The 26,590-nt window shown below is 43.9% G+C and overlaps 1 protein-coding gene across 3 annotated transcripts in view; it reads left to right on the top strand.

Moving 5' to 3' along the window:
- The window catches only part of TACC1 (transforming acidic coiled-coil containing protein 1), a 67,332-nt gene that overhangs the window by 8,959 nt on the left and 31,783 nt on the right, over positions 1–26,590 (top strand). For 2 of the 3 annotated variants that reach the window (XM_063310917.1, XM_063310916.1), the window contains exon 2: positions 12,953–13,059. In XM_063310917.1, coding sequence (XP_063166987.1) covers positions 12,953–13,059 — 107 coding nt within the window. Of the gene's footprint in view, positions 1–9,944; positions 10,295–12,952; positions 13,060–26,590 lie in introns of those variants that run through there. The other variant, XM_063310918.1, reaches the window with a different exon arrangement.

Genomic DNA, 26,590 nt, shown 5'->3' with positions numbered 1-26,590 from the left:
GGGTTTTGGTCTTTTTGTTTCCTTCTTAGCTTTTAAATTTTGAATGGTGTGTAAATGTGGTTTATCTCTCTGTGTCTATTGATAGCTGCTTTGTCTGAATGCCAAGCTTCCAGGAATTCTCTGGCATTTTTGGATTTGGCTTGGTCTAGGATGCTGAGTTTCCTAGTTGAAACTATGGCTGAGTCCATGTGTTGTGAGATTAAGGAGTTTTCATCATGTCTTCTGACTGCTAGTTGGTGTTCATGGAAGCCCTCTGCTAGCTACAATCCCTATCTGGCATCAGTTTGGACAAATACAGTAAGAGATTGAAATGGAACCATCTATAACTCTGACATTTGCTCTCAGAATGGGAAATTTGTATGCTGCAGAAGAGAGGCTGTGTTCAGAGGGACGACTTCAGCTGCACTTGGGGGAAAATAGGGAAGAACTTGTAACAGAGGTGATAATTAGGCCAGATTTAGGCTATGTTATTACCAAGAACTTGGTCTATCCAGGGTTGGCCTGCAAGGTACGGATGGGGGATGGCTATAGGAATGTTCAGTGATGAGATGTCTGGTCAGAGGAATGAAAGCAAAAATCCAAAGAAGAGGAAGTAATTTTATCAGGTTGAGACAGGTGGAGAGAAGAGAAGGATCTCAGGGACTTACCTTTTGGCTCCGTCAACTAGCCCTTAGCTCAGGCTGCAGCAAAGGAAAGAAGAGAAGGCAGGCCATTTCAGCAGCTCATGTGACATTGAGGATGCATACATCATACTAAACCATGATCTGTTTTAACCACATTTGTGAATAAACCAGGTTCCCTGGAATATCCATCACACTAAGTGGTACATCACAGTAACTAGGTTTGCACAATATGCTAAGCCAAAACCAAACCACACTGTATCTTAGGATGAGGCATGAACTGGGTCAATGTATCTGGGTGAAGGGAAGAAAGGGAGGTTTGAAAACTCAGTGGCCCTTCTCTGTATTCATCCATGGAACTTTGAGGAAGATGCACCAAGGCTGAGGGTGCCTCCAGAAGGATTGCTCCGAGTCCTCCAAACAAGAGGCGGCGCAGATCTTCCTTTCTTGGTTAGAAAAAAGGTGGAAGAAAATTCTGGAGTTACAAGCGGGAAACAAACTTGTCTGCAATCACTGTAAAATTCCACAAGTGAGGCAGTGTGATTACTTGATCAAAGCTTTCTGAATCTCCTAATTAGCTCATTCTGCTTCAAAACTGCACTTTGAACAGTGCCATTGAAGTCAGCAAGAGGACCGACTGCAGCTGATCAACAACACAATCATTCTCTGCTGAAGACAGTTTGGGGTAGTTTTGATTGTTTAAGGACTTCTTCATCCCACCCCGGAGAAACGCCATCAGGCAACCCCAACTTTTGGCCTTGTTGGTTGGTTCAATTCACAGGGCTCCCCAACTGAAAAGTGACTCAATACCTTCTAAGGTTTCACCCTGTAATATTCTGGGCTTTTAAGATAATTGAGGCCAGCCACCCAAAGGGAACATGATGGGAGCGAGATGGTCTGGAGGTCTTATGTGTGAAAGCCTCCTTTAAGAGAGAAGATGTGCCTACTCCTGATAATTGAATGCATTTATGTTTTCATAATGTATATAGCAACAATAGCATGTAAATGCTTCTTTCCTTTTAGAATTTTCAGGAGGCACTGTAAATACTCACACCACACTTTTAAATGTTCAAATCTTTAGAAGTCACTCAAACCCATGTGGGAGTAGGTAGCATATAAATTTGTATTTTGCTGCTGATTTCTTCCATACAAATGGTATTCATTTAGAAGTATGAACAGTAGGATTATATCTGGTGAGTGATTCCAGTTCAGATGCCATCCACAAACAGACCAGCCTCATTACTGTTACAGTTGAGTATTACACACTTCCCATATTCTTCGCCAACGTGTTTTCATAATTGAATATGGTTTGCTGCGTTAGGCTGGAGGCTAAGAGTCAACAGGAAGCTGCAATCATATTCTTTGCCTGTAAGTCTGTCCTTGCTCAGCCTCTGAGGCTTAGATTCTAATTATAATTATTTCATTCCTGCATATTTGATGCTGTTAAAAAACACCTTTTTTCGCCCATGGATATCTCCCAGAAAGCAGAGATAGAGATGCCTTCTTTTTCAACCCCTTCCTTTTGGGTCTTTGCCTCTAGTCAATTTCACAATCTGATCCTAAGAGAGACACTAATCTGGTCAATGTCACAGTCCTTTCTAATCACTTTCACAGTATGATGGAAAATTCCTCAGTATTTTTTCCATCCTATGTAAAGGCGGCATCACCTTGGAGATTCCTACAAATACATATGGCAGTATCTCAGCTTTGAAATCCCTTGTATTTGGCAGCATGGAGAAGCTGTGGGTTGACTGAACATAAAATATAACAATATTGCATAAAATAATATAGCATTGTAAAAGCTGTCTCGGAAAAAGCAGATTTGGGGGAGAAAGCGGCGTCAGGAGCCAACTTAGAGCTTGTGGTGTGTGTCCTGTAAGTGAGGCTATCTTACATGGAGTCAGGCAGCTTATAAATTTAATTTAAAAATTAATTTAAAACTACTTTTTAAAAACACTTCTTGATGGAGAGCCAAATTCAAAGCTTACTCGGCCTTGAAATTCTGGATAATCTTGAGCTAGACACTAGTAGCTTAACTTTGTTTTTCAAGTAAGATATTTGGATGGGGGCATCACAGGTACATTTTACTTAATTTATTTGTTAGATTTTATATCCCGCCATTTTGTTCATAATGTGCACCTCCCATTTTTCCTCCACAACAAATGATCCTATGAGGTAGGTTGGGCTGAAAGAATCTGAAAGTCTCTCAGGAGCTTCTGTAGCTAAGACATGCACCTGGGTCCCTCTGCTTCTGATCCACCACCTTAACCACCATATCACACTGGCTGTTCTGCTAACTAGAATCCATGGCCTCTCCAGCCAAAAGGTTCATTTAGCAGATGATATGGAAGATTCTGGTTATAATAACTGCTGCCAGGCTAAGTAGCTTACACTGAGCTGGCCAGATGCACTAATAATCTGGGCAGCTACAGGATATCTTCCTACATTACTGTATAGCCTTCCAAGCTGACTTGAGCTTTTTGGAGGACATCTGGGATGTTTGTGTCCCCAGAAAATCCAAGATGAGGATTTGAGTTTGTGTAGGTTTGCCATGAGAACTTTTCTCTAGGGCTGGAATTAAATTTTGAACGTGGGATATGATCACATGAATCAGTTCCAAACAAATGCCTGTTGGGCTAACTGATGAGAAAGCCAAAGTTTATCTGGGATTTGAAGGAAGAACTTCCTGGGAGGCTTTTGTGATTGTCATCCTTGCATGCCCAGTCCTTGGGTTTGCTAGCAAGAGCATCTCTTCTTGGCAGGACATCATGTTCTGCTTTGACAGTGGAACGATTTGCTAATGACCTCCCCAATTGCCTTCAGCTTCACCAGATGTCCCTGCAGTAGCAAGTGGATGAAGAAAGTGGCTGATCTGTGGCCCTCTCATTGGCAACTGGGAATGCCTTGGCTCTGATATTTTCTTATGTCTGCAATATTCATCTGAAAAATGGATTTGGAGATCCTGCACTGCAAGAAGAACCAACTGACCTGTCCTGGACCAAATACAGGGTGGCTGTTCTGAGGATCAGCAAGCAGAAACTCACATCATTTGGGCATGTCCTGCAAGTAAAGGATGGCCTAGAAAAAAATATGCTTGATGAGATTGAGGGAAGTGGGCGGGAGAGATCATTCTGTATAGACAGGATCAAAGAAGTTACCAGATTAACCTTGGAAGAGCTGTGAGTGGTTTTTGGAGACATTTCAAAGCATTCGTCCCTGTAGTCATCAGGTGTCAAATCTACTGTGATGGTGCCCAAATAAACCAAAATATCAGGCATCTGTATCCATTGTGCTTTAAACTATTTAAAGGAAAGGCTTTCTTAAAACTTTGGATACAGACAACTCCCTTAGTGGTGGTAGAGCTGAGACCGCGAATTTTTTGCTCAGCAAAGTCCAAAGAATGAGATTCAACAGTACAGATACAATCCATCCAACAATTTCCACATGGAGAAAAGAGCAAGAGAATAACATCTCTGTATGCTTGTAAATGTATATTTGTTATGATTAGTAATCAAGAGATGCTGAAATCTCAGAAGTTTCCTTCCCCTAACAAAGAAGCTTCTGTTTCTCTGCTTTATTCTTAGAATGACATTTTAAAGAAGAATTCTCAGTAGTGTTTTTGAGCTTACTTTATCATTTAAGGTGGTGCAAGTTACACGTTTTTGAAGCCTCCCTGGGGTCTGCACTTCAGATGCTGAAAAGCCCCGTGGGAGGACTTTCCGGGTCAAGTGTGGGAAGCAACAGAGTGGATTGTGCCAGTGACACATGACTCTTGGCCACTTCCTCACTAAATAAATACAAGAACACCACACTTCATCCCTAAGAAGAGCTCCAAAGTTCCCTTCTCTTTTGAAAGCACATTTTCTTTTATCAAAGGAGGGAGAGAATAAAAATACAGGAGCATTTTTCAGCATAGCCCTAAGTATTAGAGATTCATCGCTTCAGCTCCCAGAACACTTCCTACATTTTATCTAACAGTTCCGGTTGATTAGAGACACTTCCTGTGTTCTATTCTTTGTCCTTGGTAGATATTTTGTTGTTGTTGTTGTTGTTCTTCCTTAGTATTACTCTTGGGAAAGGCTTGTTAGAATACTCAATCGATCAAATCTTTATTATGGTCAAAGACCAGCATAAGGAGGGTGGGGTACAGTCAATTAGAAAGCATAGAAAATACATCAGAATTGTTACCATACTAATGTGATCTGATATAATATGAACAAGGGCCTCTGGACCCCCTTAATCATCCTCCTCCAAACTATTCAGTAGAAGAGCATGCAGTTATTTTATATTCAAAATTTGATGAAAATCAAGATGTACTCTAAAAATAGCAGTAATTGCTATGCATGCTGATGCTAATCAATTCTATTCTGATTCTATTTTTTAAAAAAATGCAGATGGATTTTCAAAGCCATAGTGGGCAACAGAAGAAGAGTGTAAAAGTGGATTATCCAGTAAAAATTCAGTCTTGTGGTAGGAGCAGGCATAGGGGTGGGATTTATTCCAAGAACAGAGATAGGATATACAAAAGGAATTTTCCCTTGGATGTGGACAAAATGCCCTTTAATTTGGTTGTATCCAATGAGATTTTTGCTCCTGAAAGTGAAAACCACCCACCCTCCCTATCTCCCTCTTGCTCATCAAAATTGCCTTATTTGAAAGTTTTGATTGTTTATGAAGACTCTTCTGTTTCTCAACCTTGGCAACTTTAAGATATGTGGACTTCAACTCCCAAAATTCCCCAGCCAGCATGCTTTCTGAGAGTTGAAATCCTTGTATCTTAAAGTTGCCAAGGTTGGGAAACACTGCTCTAGACAGTTCTACAAATGACAGTGGTGACAGGACCCTGTTTTACTTAATCTATTTTAAAATGTCCATGCCACTTTGAAATATACATATTACTAAGACTTGCATAGAAAGATAGGGAACATGTGCATCCTAAACAAATAGGTTCACGTATCACATTAAGACATGATTGGTTTAAACATGGTTGCTTGCATAAGTTGCACTTGGCTAGGTTCACACAACATGGGAAACCAACGAAACAAGTCACATTCTGGCTTAGCATAGTGGATGAGCCCAATCTCAGCTCTCAAGCTTCAATCTTTGTATAGTCATAGACACATCTTCTTTCACTAACACTCTTGTTAGCAGACGGAGGCACACAGATGTTAAGACACCTTCTTCCTGCAGGTAGGGAATAATAATCTGGTTCTTCCCTTTCCCAGTAACCTGGGTTGCAGGAAACCAGAGATTTTGCAGAGTTGCTGGGAGGGGCTGAAAGACTTTCCTTCCTGAAATCCTCCAGGACTGCTAGATTCCCACTTCCCACAGCAGCAGGAAACCTACGTCCTGTTTTCTGCTGGGCAGCTAAGCAGCTGGCAGGCAGGAAAAAAAAAACAGCAGGGTTCTCTGTGAACCACCACCAAAATTTGCACATGGCTTTCATTTGCCTTCTTAGATAATGCCTTGTGACCTTTGGTAACTGAAATATTTAAGTGGCTTCTCATATTTTAAATCATTCCCAAAATAACCCTGTGAGATAGGCCAGTATCATCATCCCAGAAGCAAATTGACTGTATCTAAAACCATTAATTGTGTTCTTGTCGGTTTTGAATGGACACTATTTATTCTGTGGCAATCAGCTCCTATAAAAGAAAAGATTTATTCATGGTGAGTTCACCTCTTCATGAGAATAAAAGTACAATGGTTTCTTTGTCCTGGGAAAAAGCTTGGGCTGCACCAAACTGTTTGAAGATGCAGAAACTCTTCACTCTGATTAAGAGCTGATCACTGAATGAACCTGCCTAAAACACCACTCAGTTTTGATGTGGTTTTGATAGCTGTATTCAAAATTAGGTTTGCACCACTCCTGGGTTTCCCACCGCATTTTTCCAAACTGAAATTTCATTTGTGTTTCAGCTATAACCAGAATGCTTCAGCAAACGTCTTCATTTGTAGTTGTGTAGTTTTGAAAATCTGAGTGATGCCTTCATCTGTCCCTTTGAAAGATGCCTGTGTTAGGAACAGAGTAATAATTAGAACTCTGTATCTTTTTCCTGCTTCTTGATGTTCTGATACTGATACTTATTCTTATCCTTGACTGCTGCCTTGCAACTTCCACACAAGGTCAAAAGATGTGGGGGAAGAGAAAAATGCAGACCAAGGGGAATCACAGAGTGGCTTGTGTCAGCATAAAGGCAAGGTGATTCCCTCAGGAAGGTAACTGTCCCAAGGATATGATGGAAGAGAATCTAGCCAAGGAAACAGGCTCAGCTACTTGTAAAGAGAAAGTTTCCCTCAAATCAAGTTTGACTCCTGGGGGACTCGGCAGAAACATCCATGCACTTTTCTAGGATGGAAATGATTTGCCACTGCCTTCTTCCAGTTGCCGGTCTTCTGTTCCATCTAGCCCAGCGTTTTTCAAACTTTGTGTAATGCTATATGGAAAAGACCTTGGGAGATGGGGTGAAGAGATGCTGCCTAGGGAACAGATAAGAGAGGGCATAGCCCACAGCTGCATAGTGGGTGGAGTAAGAGGCTCAGGAGGGACCCTCCCTAGCTTCTTGGGCTGTAAAGGAGATGGCGGGATGCTTGTACTTTCACACTTGCAAGATTCTGTTAATGTAGCCTTACAATAAAGTAGAATTAGCTCATCTGGTCGTGTTTCCTGTCTGGTCTACCTGGGAAGGCTGACATCAATCTTGCAAGTCTGAAAATACAAATCTCCCACCATCTCCTTTACAGCCTGAGAAGCTAGGGAGGGTCCCTCCTGAGCCTCTTGCTCCAACCTCCATGCAGCTGAGGACCAGGCGGTCTCTTATCTGACCATTCCCTAGGCAGCATCTCTTTGCCCCATCTCCCAAGGTTTTGCATACCATTGCATTTGGCAACTTTAAGATGTATGGACTTCAACTGCCAGAATCCCCCAGCCAGCCTCTGGTCGTGGGATGTCCAGATGGTCTCCCATTTAAATATTAACCCGACCTGAATCTGATTAGCCTCTGAGCCCAGTAAAGTCAGATGCTTTGCTCTGCATTTCTTGTAGGATTCCCCTAAAACCTCAGCAGTCAGATATAGTGGTACAGAAGAGAAAAATGTGATGCTTTCAATACAGGTTGTTCTTTCTTGCAGACGTTACCTGCATTTATCTAAAAGGAAGATGATTCTGAAGTTAAGATGATCCCTTCTTCCCCAAAAGAAAGATTCCAGGAAAAAAAAACTTTTATCTGTCTCATTACCATATTCAGAGTACATCTAAGATGGACCTCCTGTTTCAAGGGCAAATTATTTAAGAAAACAATTCCTCCGTTTGGTAAATACAGTATTTCAGCCCAATTGTGTGTCGTAGTCACAGTTTGATAAATCTGTTGTGTCACTTTCATTTGGCAGGAGGTGTTGCCGACCACCTCAAAACCTGTCCCGATTTTAATGACTCTCCAGAAAGTCTGCCATGCTGTTTTAATAATGGTCCATTTAATTCCTTTCTTTTGGGCTTTCATTTGTGGATTTGGTGTCCCCTTCCTGCCCCCAAACCAAGCTTTATGCCAGAGCAGTGGGAATATTCCAGCTGCCATTTTCATTGGTGGTTTCCCTAGAGAGCTGCCCTTAATTGCCTTGCAGGAGAAAGAATGTCAGTGTTTGCTTTGAATGACTTGTTAGAATCTTTTATATTGTGTAGAGCTCTTCTCTTGGCTGGACCCGCTTGGGGGGCGGTCCTCAGGGAGATTTGTAAAGACAAGGACAACCTTTGCTGAAAGGCAAGAGAGCGTTTGCTGGTTACCTTCCTGCCAAGCACAGTTCTTTCTAGAAAGCATTTGCTTTGCTCAGCAAGAGCTTTCAGCACAGAATGGGTAACCCTTGCATGGGGTGGAGAAACCAGTTTTCAAGTATCACTTGCTTTACAGCCCCCTGTCACTTCCCACCAACTGATCTTGCAAGCCAAGGCTCTGAAAATTGGAATGCAATGAAGATGAGGTCCCCCAGGATCAACACGGACTTGGAAAGGTAGCCTTCAAGGGACACAAAAGACAATGCTCCAGAGGTAGCTTACAGTGTTTTGCCTCAGACATTGAGGCACAAACAATCCAGTTGCCTCTCAATTTAATGGATCACAATGCAAAGCAACCCTTTGTGGTTACTTCATACCCCAGTGTGTCATATGAGCCCAAGAGCTGGGAAACCACATCACGCAAGCATAGATACAGAGTGAGCTTTGGTGGACCAGAGTTCTGTTCATTAAGCTTGTGAGTTTTTAAGCTGTTGGATATGAGTAAGACTTTATTTGTACCCGCTTTTCTACTCAAGGTGGCTTAAGTGTTGTGTGATGTCTGAAGGAAGCCACATGCCAGAAGTATCAACCAAGCTAAATATCCATAAAGTAAAGCATTCCCAGAGCAGCTTGGGTGGGTTCCACAGGCCCTTCTCCATTCAGTTAATTCCTTCCCTGTCAGCCAAGAGCAAGGATTTTTAAAATGCAGTGTGCAGTTGCCTGATTTTGCCCAATTTACCTGCCTCCAAAGACTGGTTGATGCCACTTGCCTCCTGTCTTAGGATCCTGCCCACAACTTTTAACAGCTGAGAATCAGGCCTGGAATGAAAGCTGCAATTTAGAACAGTTTGCAGAAGCAAAATGCATTTCATATTCTCCAAATGTTGGGTATCCCCCTCCCCTTTATGGCCCCCCAATACCTTTTACTTCCCTGCACTGCGACCTGTTGCCTGAATCCACACGGATTTCCAGCCAAGGAAGGACTCCCACGAATGGCAATTTGCAGTCCATCCCTAAGGCGCTGCAGCTTCACTCTCGTGGGGCATCCTTTGTTGCCGCTGTTGTTCTTCGGGGCTGAACGCGTTTTAAGCCCGCATCTGAATGTAACGTGTGAAGAGGGCAGGGCACCCCGCTCTTCCTCCCCGGCTGCTTGCTGTCCCCCGCCCCCGTCGCCAGCCCTCAATTAGCGTACAGTCCGAAAGGGTGGGGCGTTTCGGGGGAATCCAGAATGGGCGCCCCCTCCTTTGCCGGCGGCAAACGCAGCCGGGCAGCGCGCGCGCCTTGCGCAGCCAGCCCGGAGGAGCCGCGAACGTGGGAACGGAGTAACCGGGCGGGGACAGGGCGGTGTCGTCCTCCTCCTCCTCCTCCTCCTCCTCCTCACCCCCCCCTGCCCCGGCAAGGCAACCGGAGTCCAACTGGGAGGGAGGAAGAGGGCAGGGTGATTGGCGTGCCAGGGGCAGGGCGCGCAGCGAGCACCCACCGGCGCGCCTCCGCGGAAAGGCGGCCGGCCCTGCTGCGCCAGGGGAGGAAGCCGCGGCGGCGAGGCGGGGCAGAAGGAGGCGGGGAGGGAAGCGATGGCTCACGGCTGACCGCATCCGCGCCGGCTTGGCTCCGAAATCCTGGCGCTTCCCTCGCCCTGCCTCGCCTGCCAGCCCACCCGGCCGGCCCCTCCATTTTGAAGACGCCCGGCGTCCCCGATGGCGTTCAGCGCCTCCTGGCAGCTCCTCTCGCCCGTGCAGTGGGCCAAGTGGACGTGGTCGGCGGTGCGGGGCGGCGGACCCCCGGACCTCGAGCGGGATGACCTCGCCGCCGCCGCTGCTGGGGAGCGGGGCTCGGCGCGCGGGCAGGCGGAGGACGCGGAGGAGGAAGAGGCGGCGCAGGCGGAGACCAAGTCGCTGAGTCTCAGGCAAGTCGGCGCAGCGCTGCCGTGGGGCGTTTTCACACGTTCCGCCCAGGCAGACTCGAGTTGGCCTCTGGGCGCTCGCGGGTCAGCCTAGAGGGGGTGCTGGTTGCGGCTGGGGGCGCTCGGGGGCTGCGGGCGCAGAGGCGGTTTTGCACCTCTGCGCGCCGCTGGAGCTTTTGGGCGGCCTCGGTGGGATCGGCTTACGCGTCCGGGGATCCGCTTTCGAAAGAGAAACTGTGTGAACAGAGCCGGGGCGATTGGCGGCGGAACGAGTGGATTGACTTCATGGGCAAACGACGCGCTTGCCTGAGCGTCTCGCCGCTGTCTCGGTGGGGACACCTCGGAGAGGGGGACCCTTGGCGGCTTATGCCTGGCTTTTGCTCCCCTAGCCACTGCCTGTGCACCACAGGCTAAGCTGTAAACCGTGGTTAAAAAGCCATCGCGATGGCTAAGCCCAAAGAAGCAAGTCACGTTATGGCGTAATCGGGTGGCCTGATTGCTGTCCATTGTGCTTTAGTTTAGCCCTTAATCGTGATTTATGGGTTAGCCTTTTGCCCAAGGACTGCCTTGACTCTTGCCACATCTGGGCATAAGCCTCCAAACCTTGGTGAGTCCTCTCGCCCATAAATGTGTCAAGGGATGCTCTCCTGTGATTGAACCCCATCAGGATGTAAAATGGGCACTGTGCATCCTCAGACATGCTGGGAGCTTTATCCCAAAGCCGTGGCATTTTCCTGGTCTGCTTTATCTTAGGGGTCAGCCGCTGACCCAGAGGCTGGAGGGAAGTAACAGTGGGGCTCACTCACTTCAGAGGGGGGGTGTTTTCCCTCAGTCTTTCCTGTCCTGCTCAGAACAGCTGCCTTGGCAGATCTAGATGATGGGACACACACAGAGACACACCGGGCTGCCACGGAACCTCTGAGACAGCTTTAACTGAGCCCAGAAGCAAATTCCAGGGAGGGTGACTTTTTTTCTCCACTGCCCTCTACTCATTGGATCTGCCAGCTCTGGCCCAAACTTTGCTGTTTCAATATCATCATATTTTTGGCCCGGAGTTGATTCCTTGAACATTCATTGTTGTCTCTTGTAAACTAGAGCAAGATGGAATTAGCATCCAGAGCAGTGTTTCTCAACCTCCTCAACTTTCAGATGTGTGGACTTCAACTCCCAGAATTCCCCAGCCAGCATTGGGAGGTGGAATTCTGGGAGGTGAAGTCCACACATCTGAAAGTTGCGGAGGTTGAGAAACACTGGTGTGGAGTGTGGAAAAGAGTGGGGGGCCAACTGTGTTCCTGCCCTGTTGGTGAACTTCCTGAGAGAGCCAGAGGTGGAAAACTGAATTCAGGGTCAAATGAGACATGTGGGTTTTGTATTTATTTGTAACCCAGTGGAATCTTCCAGGACTCCTGATAGCTAACAAATATAATATAGAATATCCATACTTGATATAAGTAAAATATTCATAAGTCAATGACTATCTCTCAAAGCAAACTCAAAACCCCAAACCAGCATCAAAATGAACCCCAGATGCAGGCGCCCACTACAGTGAAGAACTCCAGTGTTTCTCAACCTTGGCAACTTTGAGATGGGTGGACTTCAATTCCCAAATAAGTACCTTGAGGGGGGCGTTTTGATCTCAGTTGAGAGGTTACTTCAAAGAGCAGGTTTTGTCACGGAAAAGAAGCACCTCTTTGGTCTGGCCTCCCTACTTCATGGAAGTGGGGTACTGCCAACAGTTTCTCCTGGGACCATTAATTTGGCTGGGTGGATTCAAGCTGGAGAATGTGGTCCTTGAGATGGCTCAGTGTCAAGCCAGATTAGGCTGTCATGGTTCATGGTGGCCTTTTGAAATGGACTGGAAGCCAGTGCCATGTGCTCCTGGTGACCTGTTATAAAAGAAGTTCAGGACCGCAAGTAGCATCCACAGGGAAGATGGTTAATAATTGGATGAAGCATGCATGGGAGAGGGGAACTGAATTGCTTTTTGCTGCTGAGAAAATTCACTTTTCGAAGACAAACCAACTTCCTTGGGACAGCCACAGGGAAGAAAATGCACATCCATGAACGCTACAGTTCTGCAGTTAAAACAGGCAAAATACCAAAAGGCACCAAACTCATATCTACTCAGAACTTTAGAAGACTTAGCTCCTTGGTCTCTGATGTAGAGCCCGTGAGAAGCCACAGGCCTGATATTTTCCTTGTTGCCATCCTGCCTGTGGTTTTTTTTAAAGATTTTTTTAAAATTAAAAACAACAGAAAGATGTATGTAGGCTTTGAAGCAAAGTGCCCGCCTTCAGTATTATCTAATTTCCTACAGTGCCAGTGACCTCACGTTGATCCCAGAGGCATTTTTAAGCTGGGTTGTTCTAGCTCAGTGCTTGGTTTGAAAGCGTGCCCAGAAAAAAAGGGGGAGAGGTAAATTAAGGTGGTAGATGGCATTTGAAAGGCAGGGGCATTGTGGGGAGGCATAACACGGTGTCCACAATTGTGCAGCCACGCCCCACTTCTTTTTTATACGCATCATGTGTGAATTTTTTCTGAACCCATCTTGCAAAAGATTTCTTAATAAAAAGCCTTGAAAGGTTCATTGGAGAGAATTGGCTCAGGGTAGGTCTGCAAGTAGTAATGTATTTTTTTCTCCCCTCCCTCCTTCCTTGGCAGTTCGGATTCAGAAGGCAATTTTGGGACTCCCGAGGCAGAGACGCCAATCCATTCACTGGAGAAGGAGTTGGAAGACCTGGATCTGGATCCGGAGGTCGGGTCCCAAGGTAAACAGCTGCTGAGCCTTCCTGTCCCCTCCTTTGCTGAAGAAGCCAGTGGATCCAGTTTCTCTTACAAGTACTTTTTTTTGTCTGCATCATCCCTTGGCTCTTTTTAGACCCTCTGTGTATGGTCTTTAATGGGGACAAAGCTGTATGTTCATCGTATTTTAGCACTATCTTTGGGTAATGCAAGCTGAGCATAGATCTGTTTTTTCTACCACGTTTGACTGTGGATGATTTCCATCAGAGAAGACAGAAAGGTAACTGTATGGGGTTAGCTTCAGGGATTTCTTTCCAGATGTGTGAAAAGGCCTAAGTGTAATAAGTTCAATTTGCTGAAAACTGCAGTTTCTATTAATCATCATCATCATCCAAAGCAAGTTGCTAGCCCTTAAGGGCTAGAAATTTTTGATTAATAGACTGTAGCTTTTTATTAAGCTTGGAACCTCCAGTGTTTATTATGGTGTAATGTTATGTTGGGTCTTCGTATCCTAGATTTGGAGCAGTTTGAGTTCTATTTATATGTAGGCTTTTTCTTCCTTGTACAGTCAAGTGAAAGGATGAAACATCCTCATTTGCACATTTTATAGCAAATTTAATTTTCCCGGTGGCGTGGTTTCTGTCTCCTTAAATTGTTAATAGTAACTATGAGTAATGGTTGTAGCCCCTCTGTTTATATACTTGCTAGATGCGTTGGCTTGCAAAAACAATGGGAACATCCACTTTTCTTTTTAGCAGAGAGAAATGTGCTTCTAGTCCTCAGATTTAGCAAGCTGCATTTAGAAAATGTCCATTAGGTACTTACTCTCACTCCCTTCTTAAAATTTATCTCTGTCCTTTGCCCCACTGCAAGCTTATTCCTTAGTCCTCTAGAAAGTGAAAAGTGTCAGCGCATTCATTGTTTGTCTAGTACAAGTGCTTTTATGCAGCTTGACTCAAACAAATCTAACTGGCTTTCAAGAGGTATAAACAATAAACAGCTCTAGCAAAATAATACACTCGCACAGTATATAGCAAAGCAATTCAGTTTCATAATGGTGATAATAACAAGCAACTAGCCACAGGGCCCACATACATCTCAGGTACTTGGTGTCCATGAAGAGGGTCAGGAAAGTCAAAATGGCAGCCTCAGACCCATTAAAAATGGCTGTGTTTGCATGACTGCAGCTACCATCTTGTCAGCCCTTCAAGGTAGTCCAGACAAGACACTCTAACCATGAGTACTAACACTACCTTTATTGCAAGGGTACATTAACGGCATCTTGCAAGTCTGAGAGTACATCTCTGCCCTCCCCTCGCCTTTACAGCCCAAGAAACCAGGGAGGGTCCCTTCTGAGGTGTTTGCCACACCCCCATTCCTTCTGAGGGCTCAGCTGCCTCTTACCTGACTGTTACCTAGTCTGCTGTTCCTCCTCCTCCTCCTGTCTCTCAAGGACATTCTCGCAGACCATCACACAACTTGACTTTTTTTGATGACACACGCACACCCTGTGGATGCCTGTCAGATGTTCATGAGCCCCTCCACCCCCAGATTCCTGCTTAAATAACCAGGCATTCACCAATTTCTGAATATCGATAACAAGGATACTGATCTTTTGCGGGGAGAAGGGCTTCATGGGGGAAAGCTCTGGTACAGAATGTTACTTCTCAGACTGCTCTAGTTGTATTGTGTGGAAAGTGGGTAGCTTTAGCAGGAAAACTCTACTAACCCCCTTTATGAGTAGGCAGCCGTCTCCCTGTTAGGCCCTGAGTCATATGGGACCTACTACTAGCACCCTGTAGCTGAGCCTCAGGTGGGATTTCTTTCTAGTGGCTTATGTCTCTTCTTCTGCTTGGGAAAGGCAGAGCTGCCTTCTTCTGTCTTTTGATAAGGCGGCACCACCTGAAGAATGGTACCTGCGTATTAACATACCCTCTGTAGGCTGCATTTCCGGAACTTAGGTGTGGAATCAAAGCAGGCCTGATGAACTCTCCCAAGACCTCTGGGCATGTCTGAAACAGCAGCATTTGGGTAGGCTGGGTCTTAGAGCAAGGAGGAAGAAAGCCCACACATTGAGCTGTAGAAAGCAAAACCATGTGCTTTGTATGAGCCCGTAATGTAAAATGGAACAAGCTTCCTTTGTTGTTGGAAGGTAGAATTTGTAAGGGTTGACCCATAGGGATTTCCACCCAGCCTTGCCCCTACAGAGTCTTCTGGAGGACTTTGGGGTGCACAGGGGGCATTTCTCTGGGTGCATCTGCGTGAAGATCAGAAAGACAGACCTGTGGAAGACCAACATTCCCTTGCAGTCAGCCCATAAGGTAGCATTTAGCTTTGATGCGCTGCACACGCTGCAGAATGCTTCTCACCAGGATAAACACACCTCAAGCAGTCTAGCTGCATTGGGAAGAGGGATGCATGCCTTGAACGTGACAGCCTTCTTTGTCATTGCGCAGGAAGCAGATCTTTGTGGTTTTCGCGCTTAGCAAAACAACCAGGCGGTTCTGGAGATATCTTTAGCTCGGTTGCCGCAGGGTTACAACAGATGTACTTGGGCTCTTGCATGTTCCCAGTATTTCCCTCCTATTTTGCATCTTACGGAATTATCCTTTCTCTCCCCTAAATCCTTTTTTCTCCTCCTGCTTTTGGGAGCATGAAATTTGTATTACAAAGGGAGGCACGGCAGGGAGCTCACAGCTGATTTTGAGGCTTTGCAGGGCTATAAATTAGACTGGGGAGTAAAAAAAAAAAATTCTGGCAGAATACAACAGGCAAGCCATTTCCCTATTTTTGCCACTAGTAGATGTGGTAGACATTTGTATCTAGTAAAGGGGGAAGGGGAGAGCTTCCCCTTATGAATGTGTGCCTGGAAGTCTCCCATCAGCCTTCTGAAAAGACCAATGCAGTGATGAGTGCCTGGTCCTGCCTTGTGAATCCATTGTAGCCTAAGCGACTGAACAAAATCTTTGCAGTGCAGGGAGCAAAGATTATAAAGTAGCTTTTTTATATTGCAGTTATCTTGTTGCAGAACAAGTATACTATTATATACTTAGAATATACCTGTATATACTTACATATATATAATGATATTATTATCGTGTTGTTATTGATAATAATATCATGTTATTGAATATTATAAAAGGATAATATTCAATAAAAGGATAAGTAAAGGGATAAGTATTCATTTTACTGAATATTATGAAGAGAAAATGGCCCTTGCTATTCTCCTGGATCTGATTCTACTAAACAACGAATCTGGGATATAGAACTCCAAACAAATTTAAGTAAGTTGCTACACCCCAATATTTATCATTTTCTTCCAGAAAGGTTCGTTCCAGCCTCCTATCCATTACAATACTGAAATTTTGTAAGGCTTCCACCTTAGCCAGGCTGGACACTCTGCCCTCAGCAGTCCTTTCTGGATGTTTTAAGGGTACCCCCATGCACTTTCAGTTATGTCCATGTGGTGCTGGCTCAACAGAAACCCTAAGCCATAAGTTATTACACTGTTCCCTATATAAGGACTCTAGACAGACCCTTATATATCTGATTTTGAAGAAATTTCCAGGTGGGGAGTGTGATTTCTATTTAACGCTACTTCTTTTGGACAGTGACTCGAAAATACCCTCCCGAGTTGCCCAGTTTTGTGCTACCATTTGTACGATACACCGCACCATTACTTGGGCTGAACATGTCTAAAAATAATATGTTGCCTTGATTTATTTTAGCACTTGTATTTTAATTACTTTAATTTGAAATAAATAATTTGAGATAAAATTAACGTATTTTAATTTAATTTAATTATTTTAATTAATTAATTATTCTACTTTATTTTAATTGCAGTCACTCTCTTTCAGCCCAACCCACCTCACAGGGTTGTTGTTGTGGGGAAAATAGGAGGAGGAAGGAGTATTAGGTATGTTCCTCACCTTGAGTTATTTATAAAAACAATAAAGGCGGGATAAAAAAAATAAAAAAAACTATTATTCGATCTTATCATACTTACTATTTTTTGGTTTTATACATATATAGAAGGAAGTATTACTGCTGTGATTAGATTTTTTGATTGCATCTGGCCTTAGGGCCACAATAAAGCTGATTGATTGACTACATTCTACAATTTGCAGCTCCTCGTAAAGTTTGGAATACTTTGATGCTCTCGTCTTCTTTCTCAGAGGTGCTAAGAGATAAAGCAAGTAGAGAGACTGCCCAGCTACCAAATGAATCTGAACTTCCGCTGATGGAGAAAAATGAGAGGCTCAGATACTCTGTCTTTTCATCCGGTCAGATGGATAGCCTGTTCAATTCCTTCCTCAGAGGTAACATGCAGGGAAAGAGAATTACTCTCTTTTTTCTCCTTAGAGGTATTCATTGAATTTTTTTTTTTGATAACTGGCATCCTTCATGCTGTAGCTTGCAATGTTGCACATTTCTAGCAGCTGTTCCAGCTTCTTAGAAAAGCTGTTTATTTTCTGTTTTGGATGCCTGCAGAATTCTATAGCCAGCCTGGGATTTGCTGCAGCGTTGGTGTTCCTGGGAATAGCTGCTTCCTAAAAACATTTAGTATTTAAGTTTCTTGTCCTTACAGTCCTGGAAAGATTATTTCTGTGCAGCGCTTTCCCTGAAGTGCTTCAAGCGGATTCTTGCTTCGGAGACACTGTAGGTGGCTAATGCTGAGAGACAGTGGCTTGCTGGAGCCCCAGAGTGTGTGGCTTGGTCTGGCTCTTGTTTGAAATGCTTTGTAAGGCCTTGGCTGGGGTAGAGGCTAATCAGTAAAGGCAGACCCAGGAAATGCTCCTTTTCTGCTTCGTTTTGTTGTCAGCAGGAATGAACTGCTGACTCTGTCAGATGGGACAGGAGCTTCAGAACCTGAAATGTGTTTTGCAAGGCAGCTTATTCAAGAGTAACGTGATGCCGAGGGCTTTGGGAACATGGCCTGTAAGCCTATATTTCTTGCTTTATCCTGTCAAAATCCAAACAGAAAGATAATATTGGGGCAGTTAATTTTGTGCTGAATTCTATACAGGTAATCCCTGCTTGACAACCGCAATTGGGACCCGCAAATCTGTTGCTAAGTGCCTCAGTCGTTAAGGGAGACATCACGTGACCGCAACAGACTTACGACCTCACTTCTGTGGTCATTAAGTGAATCACCTATTGTCATTAAGCAAGACATCACATGACTGTGACTTGTGATTTTACTGCTGGCTTCTCCATAGACTCTGCTTGTCAGAAGCTAGCTGTGAAGCACACAAATGGCCATCACGTGACTGCAGGGTGCCGTGATGGTCGTAAGTGCGAGGACTGGTCATAAAGTTACTTTTTCTGTGCTGTTGTAACTTCCAACAGTTGCTAAACAGGGCAGTCTTTAAGGAGGACTACCTGTATTGCTCAGTCTTTTCCCTTTTGGGGTGTAAGTGGGTCTGGAGTTTCTATTGATTTAGACAAAGGCCATCTAATTTAGCTTTGGAGAAGCTCACAAGTAGCCTCTTCTACTTTTTCATTATCACTTGATATTTAAAGGTGTACTTCTGCATATGGAGGTTCAGTTTAGCTTTGGAATATAGGGAGTGGCTTTCTGGTGAGTCAGACTTGGCTCTCTCTAGGTCAGTTCTGTCTACAGTTTGCACCCACTGCTGGTAGCTCTCCAGAATGTTCTGATCTCAAACTGTGCTGTTCCAGCTTCTGTCTCACAGTCACAATGGCTCATTTCAAGTCAGAATATTCACGAGAAGACCAGACGAGATTGTTTTGACAGTACAGCACTTCCTGTGCAGTCAGAACAGCCTCTTTTTGACTTCCGGGATATGACTACCTTGAAATATTTGGTGTATCTCTAGTTGTGATGATCAAACCTGAGATCTTCTCCAGGCAGAGCATCTGACTGGGCTTAGGCTTTGAAGTCTCTTTTTCAGCTTCCAAGGTGCACCTCATATTACTTACATCCACAAGGGCTACCTCCCTGCTGTAGAATATCAGCTCAGGAACTGAAGTCTGAAATGGTCTTCATAGTCCTGAAGGCTGCTGCAGCATCTTCGTCCCCAGGACGCTGCCCCAGGAGATGAACTAAGCATGTTGGGTTGAATATGATAGAAGATTGATTTTTAGATCCCTCTGGCAACCTGTGCCAAGAATGTACTCTCCAAGCAGTGGCATTTCAAGCCAGACTGCCATTAATGATGCTGCCTCCTCTCCAAATACTGTCTCTTTCTCTCCTCCCCCAATTGTCCGCACTCAGAAAAATTATGCCAAGGCAATTGGCTTACATCCGTATAAGCAATTCCGGCTCGGTTAATTCACACTAGTGCAGCAAGACCGGGAAAGTCGTAGATTTGATGACAGATCTGCAGAGGAAGCCGGGATGCTAAACAGGCAGAAGTCCTGCCAATTACTCGCTTGGTTTCCTTAACATTCAGCAGCTGTAACCACCTGCTTGAATTTAGACTTTCTTGGCAACTGTGAGAGAAGTTGCAATTTATATAAAAGAGGCAAAATGAGATCCCCAGTTATTCCACTCATCTTTTGGATGCTGATTGCTTGTTCCAAGAAGGGCTTCCATAAGAGAACTTTCTGGTGGATTGCTCCTCATTGTCAGGCCCTGGATACTGACATCACTTGCCTTTATCCTGGATTCTGCACATATCCGGATACATGGTAAGTCGGTAAACAACTGAGCCCAGCTATGAAGATTGGTGAGTCAAAGACAGCTGGAGCCAGAATGATGCACCCACTGAAGCTGTCGGGATCTAAACAAGATTGCTCAATTCCCAGAAAGCAAAGAGGGAGTGCATTTTGTGCAAAGCACATGGGCTACTGTTTTGTGCAAGTTGTCTGCTCCCAATGAGCTAAAATGTTGTAAAAAGCACTAACTAGGTCATGCTTTCATTTGACAACTACTTCTCACTGGTTAAGTTTTATGGATGTTTATTTTATTGTAAGCCTCCCAGAGCCAGATAAAAGGGAGATATTTTTTTTAATCCATCCAATCATGTCAGATTCTTGGAGGCTGCCTGGACAAGTCCCTGCAGTTTCCTTGGCAAGGTTTTTCAGAAGTGGCTTGCCATTGCCTCCTTCCCAGGGCTGAGAGAGAATGACTGGCCCAAGGTCACCCAGCTGGCTTTGTGCCTAAGGTGGGACTAGAACTCAGGGCCTCTCGGTTTCTAGCCTGAGGCCTTAACCACTACCCTAAACTGGCTCTCAAAAGTTAGATGGGCAGCTATATAAATCAAATAAATAAATAAAATAGAGGAAGTGCTATTTCCTAGTGATTTGATAAATTGCTTCTGTAGCTTTTTTGCAATGCCTCCTGCATGCCACTTGAAGTGTGGTGTACCCTTCCATTTTTTAAAATTATTATTGTTTTGTGGGTTTGCTATGCAATTTGTATGTGGCAGATTCTGGTGCTAAATGCAAGCAGGATGCTTGGCCATCAGGAATAATACTATGGATATTGTCCCATTAACATTGGACTAAGAATTCTTCCAGAGGCGTGGTTTACTATGCAGTTGCTCAGCCTCACCATAGATGACCAGGGGCTTCCACAAGAGGCATCAAGGGGGGAACAAATTATGAAAGCTCATCCATTCTCAGTGTTCCCCATTCTCAAACATTCATTGGAAAGAAAAAATTAACTGACATGGGAAAAGGCAGAAGGTTTGTAAATGGGCAGGAATTATTTTCTGGATTGAAAAAAATCCATGCAAAGCCATATAGGTAGGAACTCATCATGAGATGCTAATATATCCTGGAATAGCTGAAGTGAGCAGCTAAGGCCAATTCTACTTTTTAGTAACTGGTTTGTAATGCTTTTCATAAGCTTCTGTGTATGGATTCACAATCTACTGTCTGCACATAATGCCCAGGTCATTGCCCACCGTCCCTGCTGGTGTCTCTCTTGGTAGCTATTGGGCTTCCTACCCCACTTTATGTTTTTAATATTATTTTTACTTTTTAAAAAGTCTGCTAAATGGCAAAAAAAAAAGCCTCCTGCATTATTTTTATTAATAACCCATAGGTGTCCTTAAAAACCAAAATGGTGAATGCCTGCAGCCCAGTTCTTTATGTCTGAATTTGCCTCTCTACCTTGAACAAAATAAAGAGTGATATGGAACCTCCAGAAGAGCTGATTCTGTTGCCGGTCGGATGATCTGAAATGCTATCTGATGCCAACTTCATGCCAATTTTTCCGAGATGGAGAAAACCTCTCTTTCTGCCTTCCTTGTTTTTTGGGAGGCATGAATGCAAACCCATTATTCTGTATCAGCTGACTAGCAGAAGTGACCTTGCTGCAGGAACAGTCCTGTGTCTGTCTATTCTCCAAGGAACTCCACTGAATTCCTCCAGACTGACTTATGGATAGATATCAGCAGGAAGGTGTGGTGGATGGCATTGTGTTAATGCAACATTAGATGAGATGCATGTTCTAACTACAGCAAATAAATATGGAGATCCATCTTTGTGTGTAGGGCACGGGTTAATGGTGAAGCCATTGTGATGGTATATACATATGCATGAATCAGCTGTTGGGTTTGGGGAAGGAAGAACACGATTGGTCTTTATTTGAAAATCTTGTGTTGCCTGGCGGAGTGGGATTAAGGAAACCTTGCACCAGATAGGTCTGTCCTGCCCTTCATATTGGTGTGTCATACATAACAAGCTTTTCTTGTCTTTCAAAAGCTTTTCTAACCGCTAGAATATTTCAGGAATGACCCGTCCTCTTGTTCCTTGCTAATTCCTTGTAGAACATCTCTCTCTTTCTCTGAGGAGGAGGGAGTTATAAGACTGCAAGGGAATTTAAAGTATGCAGCCACCACCCTGTCACTAGGCCTTTCTGAGTCTGCTGTGCGAGAAGCTTTTTTCTAAGAAGGGAGTTGAAGTGTTTTGAGGTTGGCGAAGCTTGACATGAAGTTGAGATTAACCTCTCTTTTTTTTTTTTTGCTGGAGGCTCTATAGATCCTCAAGCAAGAGTAAGGCAACTTTTTTGGATGCCTTTGGACTTCTGTGCTTAGGTTGCAGATGCTTTCAGAAAGTAACCTATTTCTACTGGGCATGCCTATTCCCAAAATGCTGTCATAACACATAAATGCACTGGATGGCAAACCAGTGGTGTTCTCTGTTGCTATTTCTTCTAGCCCCCAAGGATACTTTCTACCCCTCCTTCTTCTTTTCATAATTATAAGGCAAAACTACGCAACAGTGGAACAGTCTACCTACAGAGGTCGTGGGCCCTCCACCACTGGAGGCTTTTGAGCTGGACAGCAACATCTCATGGATAGTTTCATTGGTTTTCTTACACACCAGAGAAGGTGGAACTAGGTTATGGAAGTAGATTGTGGTTCCTTCCATCTTTACAATTCTGTTTCTGTGATTTCTTTTTTCTTTTACCTCCCACCTACTGGGTTTCATCCTCTCAACATTTTCATTTTCTGCACAACTTTGGGGCATAAGTGGTGCCCAGAGGAATCCTTAAGAATAAAGATGATACTACGGGATGTTATCCAGAGGCATCCTTTGAAATGAGAATGAAACTACAGGTAGTCCTCAACTTATGACCATTTGTTTAACAATGATCTGGAGTTATGACCGCCTTGGAATGGGTGCTTTACAGCCTGTAAAGCACTTCCGAGTGTTGCAAAATGTCTCACTCCCCCTGCAGTCACATGATCGCATTTCAGGTGCTTGGCAACTGGCTTGCATTTACAACCAGTTGCAGCATCCCATGGTCATGTGATTGTGTTTTGCGATGTTTTTTGCCATTTTCTGGGGGAAAAAAACCATTGAGGAAGCTGGATTCACTTAACGACCCCAGTGATTTGCTTACCAATCACAATAAAAATGGACATAAAATCAGGTCTGGTCACATGGTGACTCGACTTACAACCATGACTTACAATGAAAACTCTGGTCCCAATTGTGGTCGTAAGTTGAGGACTACCTGTAGACACTGATCGTTTACAGCCTGAGATCTTCAATTTTAATTTTTTAAATTAAGAACCATCTTAAAAAATAAAAGCTAGATGGACCAGGGAGTCTGGAAGGCATCAAGGAGATACCCATGAAGAGATTGGGGCACAAAGAGAGTGTGTAGCTTCTCCTGTACTAGTAGAATTATAGTTCTGCTGCTAGCAGTTTTAATTTCTCCAATTTCACCCAGAGGATGCTATCTTGTCTCCGTCAGACAGGAAAAGAATATGGCAAGAGTGTGCTATTTTTCCCAGGCTGAGGCTTGCAGCTGCCATTTCAATAGCATGTTGGGGATATACCCCCAAAGGGAGAGGTGGGGTAGGATAGATATTACTTTTGATTGGATTCCAATTATATTAAAATGGTATTAAAATGGAAGACTTCAACCGTAATGGCTCCCACTCGCATTCGTGTGCTGTCTAATAATTGTACAGTTGTCTAGCAACTTTTGAAGGCCTTTGCAAGCCCCAGGCGAAGCGTCAGGTCCAGCATGGAGCCTGGGGGTGAGGATGTCTCCTGTTGCGGGCTCTTGCAATATGCATGCTGCAAGTTACCCCACTCCAAAAAATCGATGGGTTACGCAACTGCTGTTCAATGTTGAAATGAGATGATTGAAGTTGCTCAGCCTGTGGGTGTTCTGCCAAGGGCCTGTCAGCCTGTCTTTGATAGATTTATTTGTGCACCTGCTTGGATGTTCCACACCCTGCAATTCTTCCCTAACAGGCAAGTGGAAGAGGCAGAAGTGTGCAACTCGGTGGGGTTGACAGGTGTCTTGCAATAGCTCTGAGAGGGGCTCAACATTCCAGAACTTTGACACACCCTTCATAATCATGCAGGAGATCATCTTCTTTACTTCCCCACCCATAGCCTTAAACTAAAAATAAAAGGAGCTTGGGAAAAAGAAGTGAGCACTGGAAGAGGTCCAGGCAGGTTCTAAAGTCAAGCAATTGTAACTCTTTCCTTGTTGCAGGAAACAGCTCCCTTATGGCCATAATAACTGAAATCCCCCAGGGGCATCCTAAACATGGTATGGGGCCTTCAAGCCAAAAATTGATTTAATCAGATGTATTGAACTACCGTCTTTGTTTTAGAAATTCTAGAGCAGACTTCTTTCATCTAGAGCCCTTCTAGGTAGGATGGATTTTGACTCTCATACTGTAATTCCCATCCTTCAGGTTGAAGATGGCTTCCATAGATATTTTTGGAAGAGCTCCATTAGCTGGATTAATGGTTGTCTCATGCTCACACACACATTTTTAAAACTCTGCTATTTGTATCTGAGAAACCAAGCTGTCTCCCTTTCCCTGATAGCAAATTAAAATTAAATGTAAAAAAATTAAGTTGGAATTGGGATTAAGTAAATGCTGTAGCAAATACAGGTGACGTTCAGGAGAAAAGCACTGTTGATTCTAAAATGCCCCCCCCTTTTTTAACAACTCTGAAGTAGAAAATCTAACTGGTTTTCCTTGACACAATCCTGAGAATTTCATACTGTTCAATGTGAAAGTTGAATGTGTGGGCTTAAGCATCTATTTCTTAACATCCTGCTATGCAGGGATAATTGAAATAAGTAGAAATCAAGATTTGACTTGCCACAACATTATCGGAATTAAGGAAAGCAATTAAAACTTGGTTGTCTCAACGGGCCTTTGAGAAGGAGAGGACTTGAGAGGGATTTCTCTTGCATCAGAATATAACAGGGTTTCTCAGCCAGGGTCCCGTGGCACCCCAGGGTTCCACAAGAGGTCACTAGGGGTTCCCTGGGAGATCACGATTTATTTTAAAAATTATTTCCAATTCGGACAACTTCACATTAAAGAGGTAAGTTTCATTCTGTATTTTTAGTTTAAGAACACTGTTAATGCATCTATACAGGTCCACACATGAAACAAATATAATAATTTTGTAACTTCTGGCCTCTATTTGAGCCTGAATGTGCAGGGGTTCCCCAAGGCCTGAAAAATATTCCAGGGGTTCCTCCAGGGTCAAAAGGTTGAGAAAGGCTGGAATGTACAATTATATGGGGTTATGATTCCTTGGCATAGGAATACGTTGTTATGAATATCATTTATTGTTGACTATTTTTGCTGTTTTAATTTTGTTTACATACTCTAAGACTATAAGTTGCTCAGAGTTAATTGACAATTAGAGAAGCATGTAAGGATTAAGTTTATGTCTGAGAACTGTAGTCCAGTTTCTTCACCACACCACTGGTTTTCATGAGACTCAATCAGATGATCTGTTAGTTGAGGAACTTTCACTTTCAGTTGGTGTGTCTTTCTGTGGGTGTGTCATGGGGGGGAAGTCACTGCCTCACACAAGGGGGGGAAAGCACAGAGTTGGTAAAGAGAGGATGTAAAATGTTCATGAAACTTTGACTGAACCCTGTGCATTTGATGGGACTATGCAGCATTTCTAGATTCAAATGGAAAAAGGTGTGGGAAACTCCTTAAAACACAGACAGCTTTTCCTGAGATCACACTGTAGCTACACAGGGCAGACACATAATCCCAGAAGATTTGCTTGGTTTAAGGAGCTGTCAAGATATGCCATATGAATTTGTCCACCTACCTAGAACTACCTTTCCCCCTTTGAATCTGAAGTATGTGCCTGCCCTAATAGTTAATGTATGGAATTTTCTGACTCTGGGAATGAAGATAGCTGTTTCCAAAATATTGTAGAACAAAAACAGAGATTTTTGTGGTAACAAATAAGTGATTCACATCTTCCCCAATAAACCAGGGGTGAGTTAGAAGATCAAAGTCAGTAGGGAAACCCCACCTTACATACTGATAAATGAGGGCCAAATACCCATACAGTGTGCATGTTTCTAAGACTCTGTAATCTCACCCCTTTGTCATTGCAATAAACTTCCTTACAGGGAGTCCTCAACTTACAACCATTCATTTAGCAACTGTTCAAAGTCAGAACAGCATTGACAAAAGTGACTTACAACCGGTCTTCGCGCTTATGAACATTGCGATGTCCCTGCAGTCACATGATCAAAATTCAGGTGCTTGGCAACAGGCATGTATTTACAGTGGTTGTAGTGTCCCAGGGTCACGTGATTGCCATTTGTGACCTTCCCAGCTGGCTTCCAACAAGCAAAGTCAATGGGGAAGCCGGATTTGCTTAACGACCATGTGATTCATTTAACTACCGTAGCCAAAAGGGTGTAAAGTTGGTCATGACTTGCTTAGTGACTGCCTCACTTAGCACTGGAAGTTTCAGTCCCAATTGCGGCCATAAGTTGAGGACTAACTGTACTCTGAGTCTTTGGGAATGTCACTTTCTTAGTTGTGAGCCCCTGCAAGGGCTAGGCAGATGACTACTGGACTGTTGTTCTATCTCACAGATTTATTCTAGATTTTGCTCTAAATTCTGTTTTCACCCTCTCAATCAATTGGAGGGAAGGGCGGCTTCATTCTTCTACTTCTGTGAGATCTCAGGTAAGGATTAACAGGGAGAGGAAGAAATAAGTTCCCAGCATGCCATTCAGGAGCCAAGTGCAATCTCCAGTCTGAGAAAAAGAGTATAGAAAGGGAGTGGGTAGAAGGAGATTATTGTAGATTAGAAAAATGCACTCTCTGATAT

The sequence above is a fragment of the Candoia aspera genome, chromosome 9 (assembly GCF_035149785.1).
Source record: "Candoia aspera isolate rCanAsp1 chromosome 9, rCanAsp1.hap2, whole genome shotgun sequence".
Classification (NCBI taxonomy): Eukaryota; Metazoa; Chordata; class Lepidosauria; order Squamata; family Boidae; genus Candoia; species Candoia aspera.
This window is presented reverse-complemented; position numbering and strand designations above follow the sequence as displayed.